Source organism: Helicoverpa armigera, chromosome 13 (genome assembly GCF_030705265.1).
Source record: "Helicoverpa armigera isolate CAAS_96S chromosome 13, ASM3070526v1, whole genome shotgun sequence".
In the NCBI taxonomy this organism is placed as follows: Eukaryota; Metazoa; Arthropoda; class Insecta; order Lepidoptera; family Noctuidae; genus Helicoverpa; species Helicoverpa armigera.
The window spans coordinates 10,085,990-10,105,828 of NC_087132.1; the positions used below are offsets into that span (position 1 = coordinate 10,085,990).

A 19,839-nucleotide genomic window follows, 5' to 3' on the forward strand; every position below is an offset into this window, starting at 1 on the left:
GAGATGTTCGTGCACGTACATATTACGTATACATTCTGGTTAACAGAAACGAAATGGGTAGAGATGCCATCGCTCAGTATGACTGCTCGTGTCTAACAGGTAGACGCACAGTAGGAAGTTGCGCTCATATCATTTCCATAATATGGCATCTAGGGTTAGGCAGGCACACACAATTTAATCCACCGGTAGGATATTTAGACGACATTATTATTGATATTGATTGAAATGTTAACAAAAATAATTTTAACTGTTAGCAGTTGTTTTATTTTTTTATGTATACATTAAACCTGGAATTAAAACTAGTTAAAGGTGTTCAATAACAAAACCTACAATGCCATAACAGCACAACTTTTTGCAGAATATTAGTTTATTTATGGTTGGAGAAAAATATTTATAGCAAAATAACCCAATGGATTCTTCGCAAAAATGAGTTTAAATCTTTATATTTAGTGCTTTACAAGTATATTCAAAGTGGTCTCATCTCTGTTGGTGGGTGAGCCCAGGCTTCATACATTTTTGCCCATGGTCCTTTAGCTCTTGTGAATAAGAATCAAACATGGACGGAACATTTGAGCATATTAGTCTGAAATCTATCTATTTTTACAGTACGCTTTTTTAATTTTATTCTATCCTACATATTTACAAAAAATTCGCTCCACTAAATAGCCCTTTCAATTAACTTTTGTTTTGTTAAAATTCTCAAAAAAAATACAAACATTTCCCTCCTTTTGCTTGTTACGCGAAATAAAAAGTAAAAACAGTTGGAAGAGAAAAAAAAAACAAATAAAAATAAAATTGTAGTAGTGACGTATTTTTGCCGTGTTAAACAAAACATAGCATTGTTTCTCTCAAAGTTGACTCTTGGGTAAACATAGCGTGTTTGGGTCAAGTTTTCTTTTGCTAGGCTTGGGTGTCTTTTGTTGAACACTGCTTCACGTTTTCAAAAGTTTTGTCGTCCGTTTTAGAAAGTTTATTTCTGTACCTCCGAGGATTTGTCACGTTTTTTTCTGGTTTTTAGATGGGGATAAAATTTTGTACTCATATTTTCTGATTATGATTTTTTTTACATACAATTTTGTAGTGACATAGACCTCTTTCTCGTTCTGCACATGAGGAATTGGAGTGGAGTGATGACTTGCGCAAGACGGCTGGCAGGAGCTGGATGCGAGAAGCCGAAAATCGATCTCAGTGGCGTGCACTTGGAGAAGCCTATGTCCAGCAGTGGACTGCGATAGGCCGATGATGATGATGATGATAGACCTATCTGCAAATTACCTGAAATAATAAGTCAACTAATACAGTCTGACGAATTTTTAACTCCCGACTACACAGTAGAAGTCTTCACGTTTATTTTTAATAGCAAAAATAAATTAACCCCGCTGCAGTACTCGACTGTACTATAAACAAGCGGCTGCTTCATTACTTACCTCGAAGCACGGAGTTAGGAAAGATGAGCGGAGATGCCATAATGCAGGTAGGTCAGGCACCTTCTTCTTGCTCAAATTCTTCTGTGAGTATGACCAAAATGATCAGTTACGAGAGAACTATAGAGGTTTTTAGGTTCTTTGCGACATTTGTCAACGAATTTTGGTATTACAAAAAATGATCGGGTCAAAGAAGGCGTATAAGGGCGAAAACAGTAACATTCCTCGTCCCCCGCTCACCCGCATTTTGGCGCGCTACTTTCTCAGCCAATTTTACAGTACCACCGCTAGTTATTGCCTCGCCTTAGGAAGCCTTAGGAAGTAGTCGGGCGCAATGAAGCCATACTTGCGGGTCGGTCAATGCTTTTGCAAAATTGTTTTTATACGTCGGTATTGCGGTGAGTTCGCGTTGCGTTTCTTCTACGTTGTGGATGTTGTTGAGATTGTAAGATGTAGGGGAAGTTGGAGTTAGTTGCTGTGTGAAGGCAAAATTTTGTTCGTGAAATATAACAAATGAAATATAACCCAATATAACTTATAAATATATTTGTATTATCTCGGTTATTTTTATACGTATCGACTGCAAAGCCTGCTTGATTTTGGGGAATGGGTAAACAGCATTTTGATATTTAATTATTCTATGATTAAAAATAGATTTTTTTTCAACCGACGTCCCAAAAAGGAGTAGGTTCTCAATTAGAATATTTTTTTATATATATAAATGCTTATAATGTAGTTGAAAATAACACCTATCTCACCTGAACTTTAGTTACTGATGACTTTGTGTACTAAATACAATATCAACCAAAGAGTACTCATACTACTTTCCTTTCCAATCACCAACACCCATCAATATAATGCCATCAAATACTCGGCTTAGCACTAAAGGTTCACTATTAATAGATCCCTCGCTATACGATAATAGTGAACGGCTATTGCTTCAGCCTGTCATTCCATTGCAACTTGGAATTCCTTAGTTATATAGGTACAGGTCAGTTGTAAGGGATGGGTTACACAAGATAGAACGAAAAAATATAATAATTATTACTACATACCTAAATATCGTGATACAGTTAGGTAACATTGAAGAACTTTAGTAATATTTATAAGTAGAAGGAAAATTCTTTTATTTATGTATAAATTGAATTTTATTTAAGGAATGCCCTTTAAATCTATACTAATATTATACCTCTAAAGCTGAAGAGTTTGTTTGTTTGTTTGAACGCGCTAATCTCAAGAACTACTAGTCCAATTTGAAAATTTATTTCAGTGTTAGATAGCCCATTTATCGAGAAAGGCTATAGGCTACTTTTTATCCCGGTACGGCAACTAGTTCCCACGGGATGCGGCTGAAACCGCTGGCAGAAGCTAGTAAAAAATAATAAAAATTTTAGTTACCTGCACAGTTACAACGCATCACAATTACTTTTACCTGTTAACTCTGCATGATTATTTGAGTACCTACGTTTATAATGCATTCACTGGTAGCTGGAAATTTAAAATCCGATACCAGTTAAAGCATTCACCTTCAAGTCCTTTTTACTATTTTTGGAAAGCTTATTTATTCTTCTTATTGCTTTTCGTGGTAAAATGCATTTTTCACAATTCAATTTTATATAAAAGCAAAAATTGATATTGATGTGAGTTATAATCGTATTCTGAATAATTTCTCGAATCCGTCGCGAGTGTATCCTAAGCCTAATATTTACGGCACCAAAGTAGATTTGCAATAATCGTAATAATATTGTAGGTTACCTAGCTATAGATAGTTTATTTGTGTACTTACCGCTTATTGAGAACAGTCAATTGATAGACGAACAATTGAATCACAATTCGAGCGAAGTTTGTTGACAAGATTATTAAATTATTAGGTTATAGGATAGGAAATTGCTTTCATAAGATGATTAGAATAGACATCCTGAGATATTGCTTTACTTTTATTATTGGAAAAAAGGGGCTGTACTTAGACCAGGGCCTAAGTTGAGATCAGTTAAGATGATTTTATTTATGAAATAATCATAATTTATTTTTCCAGTGCATTAAACAGTAATTAATAAATGAAATATAAGAATTTTATGCAAATGTACACACTTGGTTCGCTGTCAATTAAACAGTAATCAACAAACACAAATTAACCCTTTGTATTTGCTTGTTTTATATTCATTTCGAATTTCCCTCCATCAAATAATGACAAAAGGGATATTGCATCGACGGAATTACACCTAATATCTCTGAACAAACAAATGGTGCACCCCAAAACTTAGAGCACATAACCAACTGGATCCGCCATCAGCATAAGCAAGTCTTTATGCAATACGGCCCAAGATCACTGACAAAATGACCGTCACTTTTCTTAAAACAACGTTGCTATGAATTTTTACGTACAATTTTCAAAGTAAACAGTTCTTTTGAGAAAAACAGACGTTTATCTTGTCGGTGAAACTGGGCATAAGTCTACCAATAAAAGCCTCAGGGCGTCGACGCAACCAATACTGATAGCTTAATCCTGCATTTTCGATCAAATCGTTTAGGATGCACAGGATAAAATAATCAAACATGGGCATAAACTTGACAGAAACATGTACATAACATTACAAGTAGCATTCTCGATCATTGAGAGAGAGGAAGCTCAAGTAGTGCAAAGAAACCTGGCAGCCGGTGCCGATTGATTTTCTCTATACTCAGTAAGGCGTCTCCAGTTTGTTCTCTTATCTAAAGCCAAAAATGATGTGGGGAAACTTTTTGGAGCGTTGGCCACCCCAAACGCGACGTCAAAGTGACGGCTCGTATGATTGATTGCGTCATTTTTTGTCTCACTCGAGCAGTTTATTGAAATTGATGGCTTTCTCACCAAGAGCACACCATAGACATTCGATCGGTAATCGTTCCAATTTTGAGTGCTATTGTTTTTTTTTTTGAACAATTTTTATCTGTTATTGAGTGTTGTCTTTATTTGTGAATCTTGAATGTGTGTTATATGTAAGCTAGTTTTCATTTGTTAGGTCCCCTTATCGCATTTAGAAATTCTCTATTTCAATTTGATGGATTCTAGATTCTGATGACAATTCTCCTCATATTTCCTGTTTTCCTGTAGACTTCCAAACTATGTTTCAGGATGCAGCTAGAGTTGTACATTAGACAACACTATTTTTTTCCTTTATTACCACAAAATTCATTTGCAAATGCACAGTCTTAATGAGCAATAATACATATATAAAATACGATACAAATTAATACATGACACGTATCTTCCATTAAAATGTAATAAAGAATCTGCAGGCTTCAGTCGGATGCCATTACATATTGGAGCCCAATTATTCAGAGTTCGGATCAATACGTACAATTATTTATTGACGACTGTTGCATCTTTGAACGTTAACAAGCAGGATAATAATCATTGAGTATATACGTGTATAGTAGCAATATAAAAGTAGCAATGTGTGTAAATAATTCATATTTATTTGGAAGCCCATAATGCTTTTTTTTATGAAACTAAGCTTAATCTTATCTCTACATCACTTATCGAGATGCAAGCTTTTGAAATAGTCACATGATGATATTTTTACAATTACGTTTTTGTTTGAGCGAACTCAATTAGGTAACCAATAGAGTGACGAGGACTTTAAATTAAGTTAACGAAAAAAAAAAATCTAATTTACATTTAATTCGTTAATACAAATACTACATCAAAATTACAGACCAAAAAACCATAACTCAACAACCATTTAATTTTCAACCACATCTTTTACAAATTCAACGGACAGCATCGCAATCGTAATATAAACAAAACTTTTTTATTTCTATAATAAAACGGACCTCCAGCTAAGACTAGCTAATTAGTCTGATAAATAAACACTAATTAAAACTGTAAATAAAATATCGCCTCTTGTTTATCTTGATACGCTGTTTGCAATGTAATTTTTACTTTGGAAATGGAAAAAGAGGACTTTTAAGGAGAGTTTTAAAGATTTTTTAAAATATATCGGTTGTGTTGTACCTAATCGCATTAAATCCTATTACATTGATTAAAAAAAAAAAAACATAACCTAATCCATTCAGTAGTTTGACAGGAGTCATTTTTCGTTTTCATAATTTACAACATCATGTGTAAAGCAGTGATAAAGTTAGGAGTATCGAATCTGTTGATCACTTGACAGCTGTCAGTTTTCAAGGGAGAATTTCCGTTGTTTGTAACGACTAACTCTTATATGGTGTTCTAGTTCCCGCACATTTTATTATATTAACTTTTTTTGAAAAAATCTTTTTTATTTTCGGCGTATTTTATTTGTTTCTTTGTGCTAATCGACATATAACCTATATATTAATGTATTTAATTTAATGTGAACGACACACTTTGTATACTTATATTTCTGAAAAAAGACCCTCCCGAAAATTGAATATTTTTTTTTGTCATGAATCGTGAAAAAGACAAAACAATGTAACATGGGGTCACGCTAGATATTTGAAACGTAATTCACTTGATACTATTCAATTTGTCGGTATATTTTTGAATCAATTTGCCGGTTGAGTTAACATGTTTGGTTCATAGAGTGACTTGTTCGTGCGTATAGGTTTTTAGGGTACCGTACTCGAAGGGTGTTAAGGGACCTTGTTATTAATCGTCTGTCTCTTCGCTTTTGTCTTGTGGGCTATGTTAGGTCATGAACGATTTCTGCAGAAGATTTTTTTAGAGCGGTTATTAGTAATGTTGGTTATAGGTACTTTACTAAGCTGGTCGGTCAACCACTCCGTCTAACTAAACTAAATATGCGTCAATAGCACATTGGGTGAGGATCGAAGAGACTGTGAGACTGAAATTTTTGCCATTGGGCTATTGTCGCACTCCAATTTGAAATCTGTATACCACATTCCTAAAAAATTTGAAAGTTCCGAATTGGATTTTTATAGGGGTCCATCGGTTTAAACATTATTATATCTTATGTTAATACGGAACCTTTTGTACGCGAACGACTCTCACTTGACCAATTTTTTTTATATATCAAGTTTAGGGGTCTACGTTGCCTAAAGTCATTTAGATTTGGCCTTTTTAAGTTGAAGAGGGTAGTTTCGCTAATATTTTTGTGGCTTGAAGGGTATTTAATCGAGTGTGCGATCTGGTGCTGAAGGTTTCATAATCGATCGTTTGAAATATCTTTCGTATAGACTTTCTTGTTCTTGAATCTTTATAATATTGTGGTTGGTACATGTTGATTTACTCCGGCATAGCCTAAACGTAGCTAGGATAATATATAGGAGTACCTAATGTTTAAATTCATTTTTGGGTGATCATACAAGATTTTTACATTATTCATTTAGAAGTCAAAGAAAATAATATGTATAATTTACTTCACGCCACACGTTTTTAATATTAAAGATTGGATTTCAATATCACAGTAAGTAAGATTATTTGCTGCTGATAGTAGTTTTCTAGCCAATACCATATTGACTATTGACAAGGCACCCTCGCCCAACCCTCACGTAGCATCAGAGGGTTGGTACAAATCAATACGCCTTTGGAAATTTTAAACGGCCGTTACCAAGGATTTTTGAAGGGTAGATGGCACAACATAATAGATAGGGTGTACGCGCCTGTATTAACCGGTTTCGAACTGGTTGGAACTGCTTTAAACTTGATTAGTGAAGACATTTTGATGTTACACTCGTTTGTATCGTCAAGATGGCGATAAGATACAAGCTGTTTGCAAAGGGGTGAAAACATTGAGTGTATGGCTTATCTTTTCGCTCTTTCGCTTTAGGGGTTTTTAATAAAATGATAAGCAGAATAAATGGTTTGTCAATGGTGTTTGAAAGTCATTGAAATGGGAAGGGTGATATTTCTTTTAAGGTTGTTACTGCAAGGGTAGCAAGCAATGCAAAGCTTGCTTGCGTTTTGTGAACATGGATTTATACTTCCCAAAAATTGTCAATTACTCGATCATTAACACCCTGCACTAAAGTACATAAAATGACTTTAGTTTATTTTCTAAAAGGTAAGGTACATAAAATTTATATTTCATCTGTATATAAAAATTACAAAATTGTATTAAGAAAATCCCATGAAATATAACAATGGTTATTGAAATTCCTAATCAACAATAATTTTCCACAACCCGAGTAGTGAACAATTAATAAAGAGTAATGTATTATGGTGGACAAATTAATAATCATCCTTTGGAGGGTTTCACAATGCTATGGGTCAGATTCTTTCGCTATAAGTAGCGTTAGCATGTTCAACGCATCTCATAACTACCTATTTGCTTATGTTATATGGAATCATTTTTCTATGAAAAATTCATTGTTTTGTCACCTAATTTATGTTTGATTCTTGTCTTTATCAACAAATCCGTAATTCAATAAGTACATTTTTTAAAGTTTCATGAGATTAAACTCGTAAATATTTTAATAAAGCATACTTGTTTCTTTTTTTGAGATTATGACGAAGGTATATTTCGATGCGCTTTTAACTTCGCTACTTAGCGTTTCATATAATGCTCTATTTTTATGGCACAAAATTAAGATTTAATAACATTTTTGGTCCTAACAACTTAGTCCAGAGAATCCAATAAAAACAGTGGTCAAGTTTGCAACAGATAACATTTCGGCGACAGTCGTAAAAAGAGACATAATTCATCGAAATCCGTCTTTACTGCGCGCTACGATGACATAATAAATTTCAAAAGTTCGATAATAATTTCTTGAAATTTCTTATATCAAAAGCCTCTGCGTCTTTTGAAATTTGCATTTTATTTTTTTATGGCAGAACTGTTTTTATTGTGGGATCATTCGAGCAAAATATAAACTGGAATAGTTTAAGTTTCAGTTTAATATTTATTTATTTTATTTCCAAAAAAAGTTTAGTAAAGAAACCTTATTTTGGGATTAAAATTAAAATAAAAAAATAAAGGACATCGAAATATATCTTAATTTTATTTGCCAACTGTCCTCACAGTATACGGAAACATGAATAGACCATCCCTATAGAACTGAATTCTATACGTTCATACGATATTGGAATTCTATGACAAAGGATTGGTCAACCTTTTTAGGGATACCTATACCCTAATATCTATGACTGAGTATCCATAAAACTATTGTGTAACAAATGATAAGACCGGAGTAGATTTTTGTATGAGTAAAAAATATTGATAGGCCGGATCATTTCTTTGCGGAATGAAAAGGTTTTATTCTTTAAGGCTAACCATGTCTTTTTGGGTATTTCTACTTTCGAATAATTGGGTCAGGAAACTTTCTATATCGGTCTATTATAATGAGAAAAACTATTACTTATACTCTAGGAATTACCCCATCCGAACCCAAGTTTCAAGAACCTTGATTGTGGCTTGAGACTTACAAGTGACCGAAGAGTACTTTCATAAGCAGAAAATATCTACCTACTTACACACAAAACAATTTTCATAAAACATAAAACCCAAAATAATTCCCCCCATTAAATTGCCAAGACGTACACAAATTCTCACCTCCAACACGATACGATAATACCTGTCAGCCGGTACGTCAAGCCATTTCACGTAACGTCGCCAGGATTGCAGGGCTTACTCACGACACAACCAATTAGAAGATATTTATTAGGGATTAGAGCTGCCCTAAATAGATCAGGTTACATACTTTTGCAATAAAGAACATTTATAATTGATTCACAAAACAATTTCCCTTACATAAATGCCCAAAAAGTCCCTCCGTCAATTTCTAAACCCGCCAAGCTGTACGCAAATTTTCACCTCTAACACGATACGATAATACCTGTCAGCCGGCACGTCAAGCCATTTCACGTAACGTCACCAGGATTGCAGGGCTTACTCACGACACAACCAATTAGAAGATATTTTTTAGGGCTTAGAGATGTCCTAAATAAACCAGATTACATACTTTTGCAATAAAGAACATTTATAATTGATTCACAAAACAATTTCCCTAACATGAATTCCCAAAAACTCCCTCCGTCAATTTCTAAACCCGCCAAGACGTACACAAATTCTCACCTCTTAGCACGATACGATAATACCTGTCAGCCGGCACGTCAAGCCATTTCACGTAACGTCGCCAGGATTGCAGGGCTTACTCACGACACAACCAATTAGAAGATATTTATCAGGGCTTAGAGCTGCCCTAAAAAAACCAAGTTCTATACTTTTGAAATAAACCATATTCACATGTTACTCATAAAACAATTTTCCCAAATATAAACCCCCATTAAATTGCCAAGACGTACACAAATTCTCACCTTTAACACGATACGATAATACCTGTCAGCCGGCACGTCAAGCCATTTCACGTAACGTCGCCAGGATTGCAGGGCTTACTCACGACACAACCAATTAGAAGATATTTATTAGGGCTTAGAGCTGCCCTAAAAAAACATATTATATCCTTTTCAAATAAACGATTTTCAGTATTCACCAACAAAACCATTTCCCCAAATATAAACCCCCATTAAATTGCCAAGATGTACACAAATTCTCACCTCTAACACGATACGATAATACCTGTCAGCCGGCACGTCAAGCCATTTCACGTAACGTCACCGGGATTGCAGGGCTTACTCACGACACAACCAATTAGAAGATATTTATTAGGGCTTAGAGCTGCCCTCGAATACTAATTACGTCGAGCGATGGTTTTCAATTCGCGTGAATTATTGCCAATTTAACGGGCCAATCGAATTTTCGCTGTTGTTGTGTTCTAAAGTTTGTTTTTGAATTGTTTTGTTTGAGAGTGGTAGATTAATTAATTTTGATATTTTCTTTGTTTTGTTATAAATTTAGAAGTGGTTTCAATGTCTATTAATATGACCGAGAACACTTTTCTGTATCTATTAACAAACTGTGTACCAACAATGAGTAACTTATTATGCAATTCTGCTGAAACGTTCCCGTCCCTTTAAAGCGTTCAAGTCCCGATTTTTTATAAATATATACACAAATTGCGAAGGTTTAAAACGTCTAGTATCTTATAATTTCATCAGTTACCTATGCAATAGTACTATGTACTAATAAATATGTAAAACAATTTAGAACTAAAAAAACTTTCTTGATAAAAAAATTATCGTTAATGTTTCGATCACATTTACTTTATACGAGCATATTAAATCTCTACTTGACATACGTTATTATACGTGTAACAGATTCTGCGTAACGATCCAATACAATCCATAAGCTTTAGGTGTATGGAAACGCTTACAAATTGTTTTCCCATATTCACAATATGAATTATGTTTGTTTCAGACGAAATGTACTTGATGCCAGGAACCCAATTAGGTATTCATTATTGTTTATTTTGTATGTTTTTGTTCTGTAGTGCTTTTATAATTAAAGTGGTGTAAGTTGATGAATATTTCTGAAAATAAGTAATGTGTTGTGGTTTGAGAATTTTGTATGTAAATGAATTAGTAGTTCATTAGTTATTAGTAGTGTTTCTTTGATTGACTCTGTAACTTTTGTGATAACAAGGTATAATGGAATGTATTTTAGATGATAATTGATAGAGTAGTAAAAGTGGTTTCTTAAACAACTTAATTTGTTATGTCGCTGACACTAGAAAATTTCATAGTGTGAATAGAAAAGATTTGCCTTTTTATAGAATTTATGGTTACTTTTTAGTCCTGGTACTTAATCTACCGACTAAATTAATGTGTCTACAAATATTCTAGATTTTCACAAATATGATTGTCACCATAAACATTTTATGCTTCAACGTTTCAAGCTTCATAAACACGACGATCAAATATTCTGCCATTTTATGAAACCAAATACTAAGAAAATGATTTGGTTCAAAATTTTATGATGTCAATATGAAATCTACTAGCGTGAAGTCGAAAGCTGATTCAAAATAGAGTAAAATCGTCTTTGCGAAGTTTGTTAAATAAATTGTGTTTCTTACTGTACGTTAGACTAAACGGTACGGTTTCTGTGGATTTTTTTGATCGTTTGTGGACAATATTATGTGATTCCAAGGAGTGTTCCCAGTATTCTTTATTTAATCGGGATTATGGCAACGAAGTTTATTTTGCTCATTACAATAGGTTTATTACTGTGTATATTAACACAATAAAAATGCGTTCTACATCTAAAAACTTCATCATCATATTAGCCAATTGCCGTCCTCTGCTAGGCCTCCACCAAAGAACGCCTAAATACTTATTGAGATATATTATTTCAATCGAATCCACAGCCATAATTTGAGACCAACAAAAAACTGTCTTCTACCACCAACTCAGGAATTACCAAATAAATTACAAAAGAAATGACGTACCATCTTAGGCGAGCAGTATATTCCACAGTCAGGTCACGACGCTCCACAGCAATGATTACAGTTCCCGTCGTCTTTATGCTAATGTAACTGTTGGAAATTCACTTTTGCGTTGATTTTTTCTTCGCAGTCGGTCTGTTTTGAGGGTGTGAATTGCGTGGTGGAATGGAAATATGGATTAAGCTGATGATTTCACGATTTTGTTTTCAAAAGTTCCTATTTTATTTTCTGTGCAGTACCTTTCTCACATCCTTCTCTTTATGAGAAGAGGCCTGTTTCCAGCAGCGGTAAGTTAAAAAGGCTGATGATGATGACAATCACTTTACTTCGCCTTTTTCCTATCGAGTGAGAAAATAAGTTTAATTACCTAGTGTCAATGTTTTGAATACTCTGACACTAGGGTCACTGACGGCCTTCAACGTGTTATTGTAACGACACTATTTTTTCACAAAAAAAATCTTGATTTCTATTTCTTTTGCGTGCAATTCCACTTCTTGACACCTAAAAGATTTTTTTTTATAACAAAGCTTAGTCGCCACCGCTTTCCGAAGGTTCGTGATTGTGGTGGCAGAATTTAAAAATTTGGGGACTCACAGTGGGGTGTGCATTGAATACAGATAGGGAACTTACACTTTCTTTTAGACATTTGAGGGTATAAACGTTAAATGTTCAGTTTGGGATAGTAAACTGGAAAAAGGAAGTTTAATCTTGTTTATGAGCGAACAATGCGTCCTAATTTAATTTTTAGTTCTGCAACGTTTTTCAATCTGAAGTTTTTGTTTTGATTTGTACTCTTCATACAGCTATAACCTGCGGTTTTACCCATGTCCTAATTCCCGCAGCTGGATAAAATATAATTATGACATATATAAAGTGGCTTTCTATTGGTAGACATTTTTACTTCGGTTCCGTAGATCTAAGGTTTATTTACCCCTAAAATGTCTTGACAATGTGTCAAGAACAAGAAAAAAAAACTTTCTGATACATTTTTCAAACTTTTCAAAATATGTTTCAAAGACGTATAAACCAACAATTATTAGCTAGCTCTTCTTATCAAACGTAGCAGAAGCGAGGTACAGACAAGTTCTCCCCCGAAACACGAATGATTGACACTTCTGTCAGACACATTATTCCGCTCATCAAGTCGAGATGTATTTACCTGTCGTTATTTTCCGAGACTTTGCTGCATTACATGTGGGGTTTCCCCTCTTCTCTTTGGAAAAAAAAATATTTGTAGTAAGAGTAAGATGTCTTAGTATTTGAAAAGGTTCTCACTGACGTGGACTTAAACTTAAGGACTTATTTCTGAAAGTATGAGTTGGCTGGTTATCTAGTAAGACCTAGTGTAGGTTTTCCTTTGCCTGACTACCTCTAATGTGGATATAAATCTACATACCTATTACTCTTGGTACTGAGTAACAGTCAGAGGCTACTACTTCACTTATTCTTTTGGGCAAAAAAGAAACTCTAAATTAGAATATACTTAGGTAAGTATGTCGGTATGGTTACAAATGGGATCCCTTGTCTATTCTTAAAACAACGATACTATCTACTCTAAATCGCAATCATACCACATCACAGCTAAATCTCATCACACGTTAACATCAACTTATCTTCACGAAAAATCCACCAAAATTCTACCTAAGCACCTTAAATAACATAGAAGGCTGTACGTAAAATAATGCAGTCGACATAAAAAGATTAACAGCTCTCCCGTATTGTGTTCTAGACAGGGGATCAAGAAATATAGCTGGGATGGAAACCCTTAGGTATAGTGCGGAACTAACCTAGCGTTAGGTAGACATATTTTTACACTTGGAATGTTGGTGGTTTGTTCGAAAGATTTTTTAAATAATATTGTCGTATCTCTAATCAATAAGAGATTCACATAATTACGCAAATGTGTAATATTTGTGTTTTCATAAACCCAGTTTTCTCATGTCAGTTATATTTTCGTCAGTAATCGTAATTTATTGAAAACTATTATAAACAAAATGTTTTTTTTCTTGTGCGGATGCCACACACTAACAACCACTTTCTTATAGCCGAAAAACTGCCGCACCGTTTACATATATTATTATTCCCTATCCAAAACACGCTCATCTTTCACCTTTATTACGATTTATGAATCTATTCCGACACCCCAATAAAAATCATTTTCTCGTAATCTCGGCCCGCCTTCGCTCCCAAACAAATAATCTTCATATGTCCTAATGTCACTATAATACGTTGTAGGGGAACCCATTTGGTCCCATAATAAACATGCTTTAGGCCGCGAACAGACGAGAGTGATGCAAATGGCTTTGTTTTCGTGAATATTCGATAGGTTTGCAAAAATATAGCGCTGTCAATTGGGTTGTGTATTTAAAGATTTAGTCGAATTTGGTGGCTGTTCGCGTCTTAATTGAGACTAATATTTAAAATGGGACCAAAAAATGGGCTGGTAACTATACTGACGTTGACACGTGTTTGTGCATAAGAAATGATATCATGAAGCTCCCTTGTGAAATATGATACATCTTCAGAAAATGCAACGAAACAATTCTAAAATCTCACTTTCTAATACAACAAGCATCGGTTCCTCCCTACCCTATTTATTTTGCATCACCGCTGTCATTGTCTACCCGCGCTCTCTAAAACGTTCGCCACGTTGGAGCCTACAAATTATTTTGTTCGCAAATTATCCCCTAAATTGTCAATTGGCAATTTTTCGAGTTGACGCGAACGTCGTTACAAAAGTTATCCGTGCCACGCTGCTTTGCAATTTATAAAAGGGGCACATTTCACTTGAAAGGAAATTTCTTTGGAAGCGGTGTGAAAAAATACAATTTTACCAAGAAAATGTACGAGTATTTGGAAAGTTTTCCATGCCACGGGAAACAAGGCTGACGAAATTTTACCGGTATGAAAAGTACGTAGATATATAAGTCGAGTTTGTAAAGTCATTTTTGTTAAGAAATAAATGACAATGTATGATGAGAAAATGGCCGATTTATTTGTCAATACAATACAATATAAATGTAATTGATTACTCGTCTTTTTGTAATGTCGAATGAAAAAGCGTTACGACATCCAAATATAATAAATTGATTGAAATGGCTGACTTACGTTTCAATAATAAAAATAAAAGCCTTTGTTAAATGTGAAATAGAATGTGCGTCGTGTATAGAAATGGCTTTTGTAATATTTTATTATTTGACCGTTTTGGTCCATATGATTTTTTGCGGGGATAAGTGGCTTTAGTAAGTAACACTTAATGTATTTAAAACAGAGAATATTATAGTTATTAGATACCAGCATCCTCTCGCGATTTTATTCTGAGGGAACTACTTCCCGCATATAGAAAAAGCTTGTTACATTTCTGTCAAGTTTCACCAAGTTTAATCCAGTATTATTTTAAAGAATTTCCAACACACATAAGTAGTATAACTTATAAACTTTCAGATTCTTACTATTATAGTAGGAATAAGGTACGTTTTTGTTCTCTTTTAGTATTTCTAAATTTTCCAAGATAATTTTATCCAAGAAAACTAAATTAAACTTTAATTTACTAACTCAACCAAACAAATCGTATCTAATCATCTATTCAAAAAACAAATATTTAACAAAATTTCTCCAAACACAAACAAATTAAATAAAGTTTTTCGTAAATAACGTTACATAGTTTATAATCAATTTATTCAGTAAACAAATTAAATCTACAATAGATGATTAAACAAACAAATGAGATCTATAAAACTACTAGAACGATAATGAGTTTTCGACTGTAAACGATTTTGCATAGCTCCTGAATATTGCCCATTAACGGGCTCAGTCGATACCCGACTAAATAGATTAGTAGCTAATATTTTATATTTAAACAAGAATCTAGCAGTAAACTAAAATCATTGTGTCCTAGTGGGTAAAGAAACAACCTCTTAAGAATGAGTGGGCGGTTCGATTCCACGTCAGGCAAGTACCAATGTAACATTGCTAAGTATGTAGGTATTTCAAATTAACTCTATTTTGGACGAGATTCGGAGGGCACGATAAACTGTAGGTCCCAGCTGGCATTGAACATCTTTGGCAGTCGTTACGGGAAGTCAGAAGTCAGTAAGTCTGTCAAACAGTCTTATCAAGGGGTATTGTGTTGCCCGGGTAACTAACTGGGTTGAGGACAGCAATCGCTCCTTTCAAAACACTGGTACTCAGCTTCATCCGGATAGACTGGAAGCTGACCCCAACATAGTTGGGAATAGGCTAGGCAGATGATGATTTTACACTTAAACAAGAAACTAAGACAAATAGGCTAAAAGATTTATTAAAGAAGCCTGTTCTCTTGAACGCTTAAGTAATAACTTCATGTCAGAATGAAGAGAAAATAAATTTCTTGGGCGTCATTATTCATCGACAGTGTATATTATGGATGAAATTGATGGGGCCATTAAGTTGAAATTTAAAGGAACGTTTGAATAATTTGCCTGGAAATGCTTAGAATCTTTTGTGTGAGTGACAAATAAATTATTGTTTATTTATAATGTTTAATAGCATTTATGATTGTTTCAAAAGTTGATCATTGATTGAATTTCATAAGAAGGGCTCTTACTAAGTAAAAATCTTACTGAAATCAATGCTTTGAAAAACTTAACAGACCCAATAAGCTTGAATCTAGGTTTAATCTTAAATACTTATATAATAGTTATTATCTATTAATAATACCTTAATCTTCAACAAAATTAAGTGATCTTTGCCTTGAAGTAAATCCTAGGCTTAATCTCTGAGTCTCGAGGTAAAAAATCCTTTTTATTACCTGAAATGTTATTAGGGTCAATGTCGAATTATCTAGGTCTCACAGGGTATGATAGATTATCTCATTTTTATGTAAGCGTATCGTAAAGGTTTAATGTAAGAAAAAAATATTGAAGTTGATATGAATCTAATGCATAGGTCATTTTGATTTGGATGAATATTCCAGTACATAGACAAAATTCTAAACAGCATGTGCATTTCTTGTGTTTCTCGTTGGTCAACCTTCAACTGTATCTAATGAATCTAGGTAAATTAGTTATTATTTTATTATGCGAATAAATATTGTAAGTATAAATTGATTTTAAAATTATTTGGTCTTTAATAATACAAAAACAATTTTCCATAAAAAGAACAATACATTAACATTTTTCAAAACGAAAAGATACCCCACAAAACATGACCCTAAAAGTTAAACTCAAACAATAAACTGCATTACTTTCACGAAATAAAAATGTGCCTTTTTAAAAGCTTTTCTCTCATAAACAGGCCATACATTTGCCCTATAAATAAAGCACTTTTTCAGACAGAAGTTTCAGTAGGCCATTTCCCATGGGTCTCTCGAATGAGAGAAACGTCTGTAGCTACGGAGTAAGGAAAGATGAGCGGAGATGGCATAATGCAGGTAGGTTAGGCGCCTTCTTCTGGGTCAAATTCGTACAGTGGACAGGACCAAAACTATCAAATACGAGGCGGTTGAGTTCGTTGAGACGTCTGTCAACGATTTTTGGTATTACAAAAAAATGTTCTAGTCCAAAGAAGGCATATAAGGGCGAAACCAGTAACGTTCCTCGTTCCCTGCTCACCCGCATTTTAGCGCGCTACTTTCTTAGGCGATTTTCCGTCATGCCACCTCCGCTAGTCATTTTGTTCTCTATGGCTGAAGCCCATTTAGCTACGAAAGTATGTTGCGAGTACCTCCTTCCCTAAGGACTGAATTAGAAGTAACTGTCGCCAGAAATTGGGGATTGTCATAAAATTGGCAGGTCGGTGGTCTGTGGGTTTCTATTTGAGTTAGATTTTTATTTGTTTGTGATTTGGTGTAGTTTATTGGTAGATGCTGGCTTTTCATGTTATGTTTATAAGTCTTTAGGGACTTAGTGGGAAAGATAAGTCTTTAGGTACTAGACGTAATATTTAAAATGTAAAAGTAGGTGACTCTGTCAGTTTGGTTTTGAAGCCATAATCAGTGATTCGATTTAAATGCAATTTGTTACACGGGTAGTCTAAAGCCTGAGATGAAGAACATAGGTAACTTTTTATCCGGGTGCAGGAAGAAGTATCTCCAGGGTGCTAGCGAATCTATGGGAAACAGCTTGAAGTAAATGTTTACCTTTGTGTTGTATGGCCTTTTAAAAATAATTTTAGAGCACTAATTTCTATGAATACCCCCAATCTCTTTACTGAAAGTATTGATAAATTATGCCCAAAACAGAAAAACATTAAATTATTATCCAAATTCTCAACATCAGATAACAATACCTACTTATCCACGGGCCACAGTTTATATGACAGCCAGAACCAACAACTTAACGTGTTTCTCCGAAGCACAGGGGGCGCCACTTACCAACTTATAATAACAAAATACCTGTATACTTACTTAGAAAGAACTTTTCCACTAACTTGGTTATTGGCTTAACTTTGTTTACATAAAGTGTAAGTTAAGCTGGCTTTAACAACAACAAGAAAAATCTTTGTCGTTCCTTATTTGTAAAAGTTTTGTAAACAACTAATTATATTGGGACTTTTTTGGCGTTGAGTTTACCTGCTTTTTTATGGATCTTAAGCCAATGTAACTGGATTTATCTAAGCTTATCCAAACTTGTAATTTTAATGGATAAAAACAATTTCTGTGAAAAATAACAAAAATGTAACGTAAAAATCCCAAATAATAATTATTATCCTTTGCAGGAAAATCACTAAAATTCCTATTAGGCAACAAAATATACGTGAGGAAATGAGTTTTATCACACTCAAAAAAAAACTCAGCCTGTATAAACTGACCTTTAGTATTTTCAAGTCCAATCGAAACAAAATGACGAAACACCATTACCTTAAAAAATACTCAAACATAAACAAAAGACGCTCTCATATTTTTGCCCGTACCCATCACTTTTACTCTCGTGATCCCACGAGACATTTATCAAAAGCATTTCGCGCCTGCCAGAAATTTCTTAAACACTTCACAATATAACGAAACAGAGTCAAAACGGTCGCTTGTCAACGGGACCATTACTCATAGAAATAAGCAATCATCTGGAGCACCCCTTTTTAATTATGCAAAATCTGTGCCATTCATTAACCCCCCCCCCTGTTTCTTCCCCACTCCCCTCCATTATCTCTGAGGAATGGACAAAATTATTTACTGGGAAATTATGAAAAATATCTAAGATGGATTGCGCAATCTGTTTCAATTTTTGAAGAGTGGTGGCGGTTTGGCATTTGTTTCGGTGGCGTTGCGGGTTTTGGCCAGGTGACGGTTGGGGAAGAATTTTTGACGGTATATGCAGGCTTCGATGCCACACTTAGCTATTTGTAATATTAACGATAGTATTCCACAAACGGCTTTATCAAATACTATGTACCTATTTACTTTAACATATGTATATTATGTACTTGAATATTCCTAATTATAAAACAATAGAAAATCAATTGCGAATAGCGTATATCTGCGCTCCGACGTACAACAGGTTAATCTTCTCTAAATAAACGTAATTTATTAGCAAAACCTAATATAATAATTCCCACTACTTTGGTCTATTATGGCTATTGCCTAAGAATGTCTAAAATGAGGTATTTTCCCCAAGTGACTAACAAATCTTCGCGAAAACCAGCTATATTAAATATCTCCAGCGATAACATTACCGGGTAAAATATACCAGCATAGGAATGATACCACTTATTTCTATTTATTCAAGGAAATATAGTCCTACAGTCGTTTTTTTTGCTCTTCAGTATGTTGAAAAAGATTACATGAATAAGAAATTCGGAGTCTATTATCGCAGTGTCGTGAACTTAAAGCAATCAAGAATCAATTTGTAAATTTAATTTACTAGGTAACCACTGACCATATACAAAGGGACATAAGTACGTATAGTGCACAATATAACCCAAAATCATCTTACATTTTTCAGATGTTGATATCCTTTGCCATAAGTCACCTCTGAGGCCCGATCTTCAACTTGACGCATTCGACCTCTGCCGTCAATCTTTTATAGAAAGCTGAAAGAACTAAATAAAAAATCTGTCAATCACAAAAAATCGAATACAAAAATAAAATAAGCCTCTAAAAGATCACAAAATTAACTTCACACCAACAAAATAGTCTATCACGACCCGATTATCAATTCAACCCGTTATCTAG

At 34.2% G+C, this 19,839-nt stretch overlaps 1 protein-coding gene across 10 annotated transcripts in view; it reads left to right on the top strand.

Annotated features, from left to right (window-relative positions):
* Positions 1–19,839, top strand: part of LOC110373336 (CUGBP Elav-like family member 1) — a 376,248-nt gene that overhangs the window by 30,944 nt on the left and 325,465 nt on the right. For 8 of the 10 annotated variants that reach the window (XM_021330583.3, XM_021330589.3, XM_049840474.2 and 5 more), the window contains exon 3: positions 10,667–10,699. The exons of the other annotated variants lie outside the window; for them this stretch is intronic. In XM_021330583.3, the coding sequence (XP_021186258.1) occupies positions 10,672–10,699 (28 nt within the window). In that variant the 5' untranslated portion in view covers positions 10,667–10,671. The remainder of the gene's footprint in view (positions 1–10,666; positions 10,700–19,839) is intronic. 10 annotated transcript variants of the gene reach the window in all.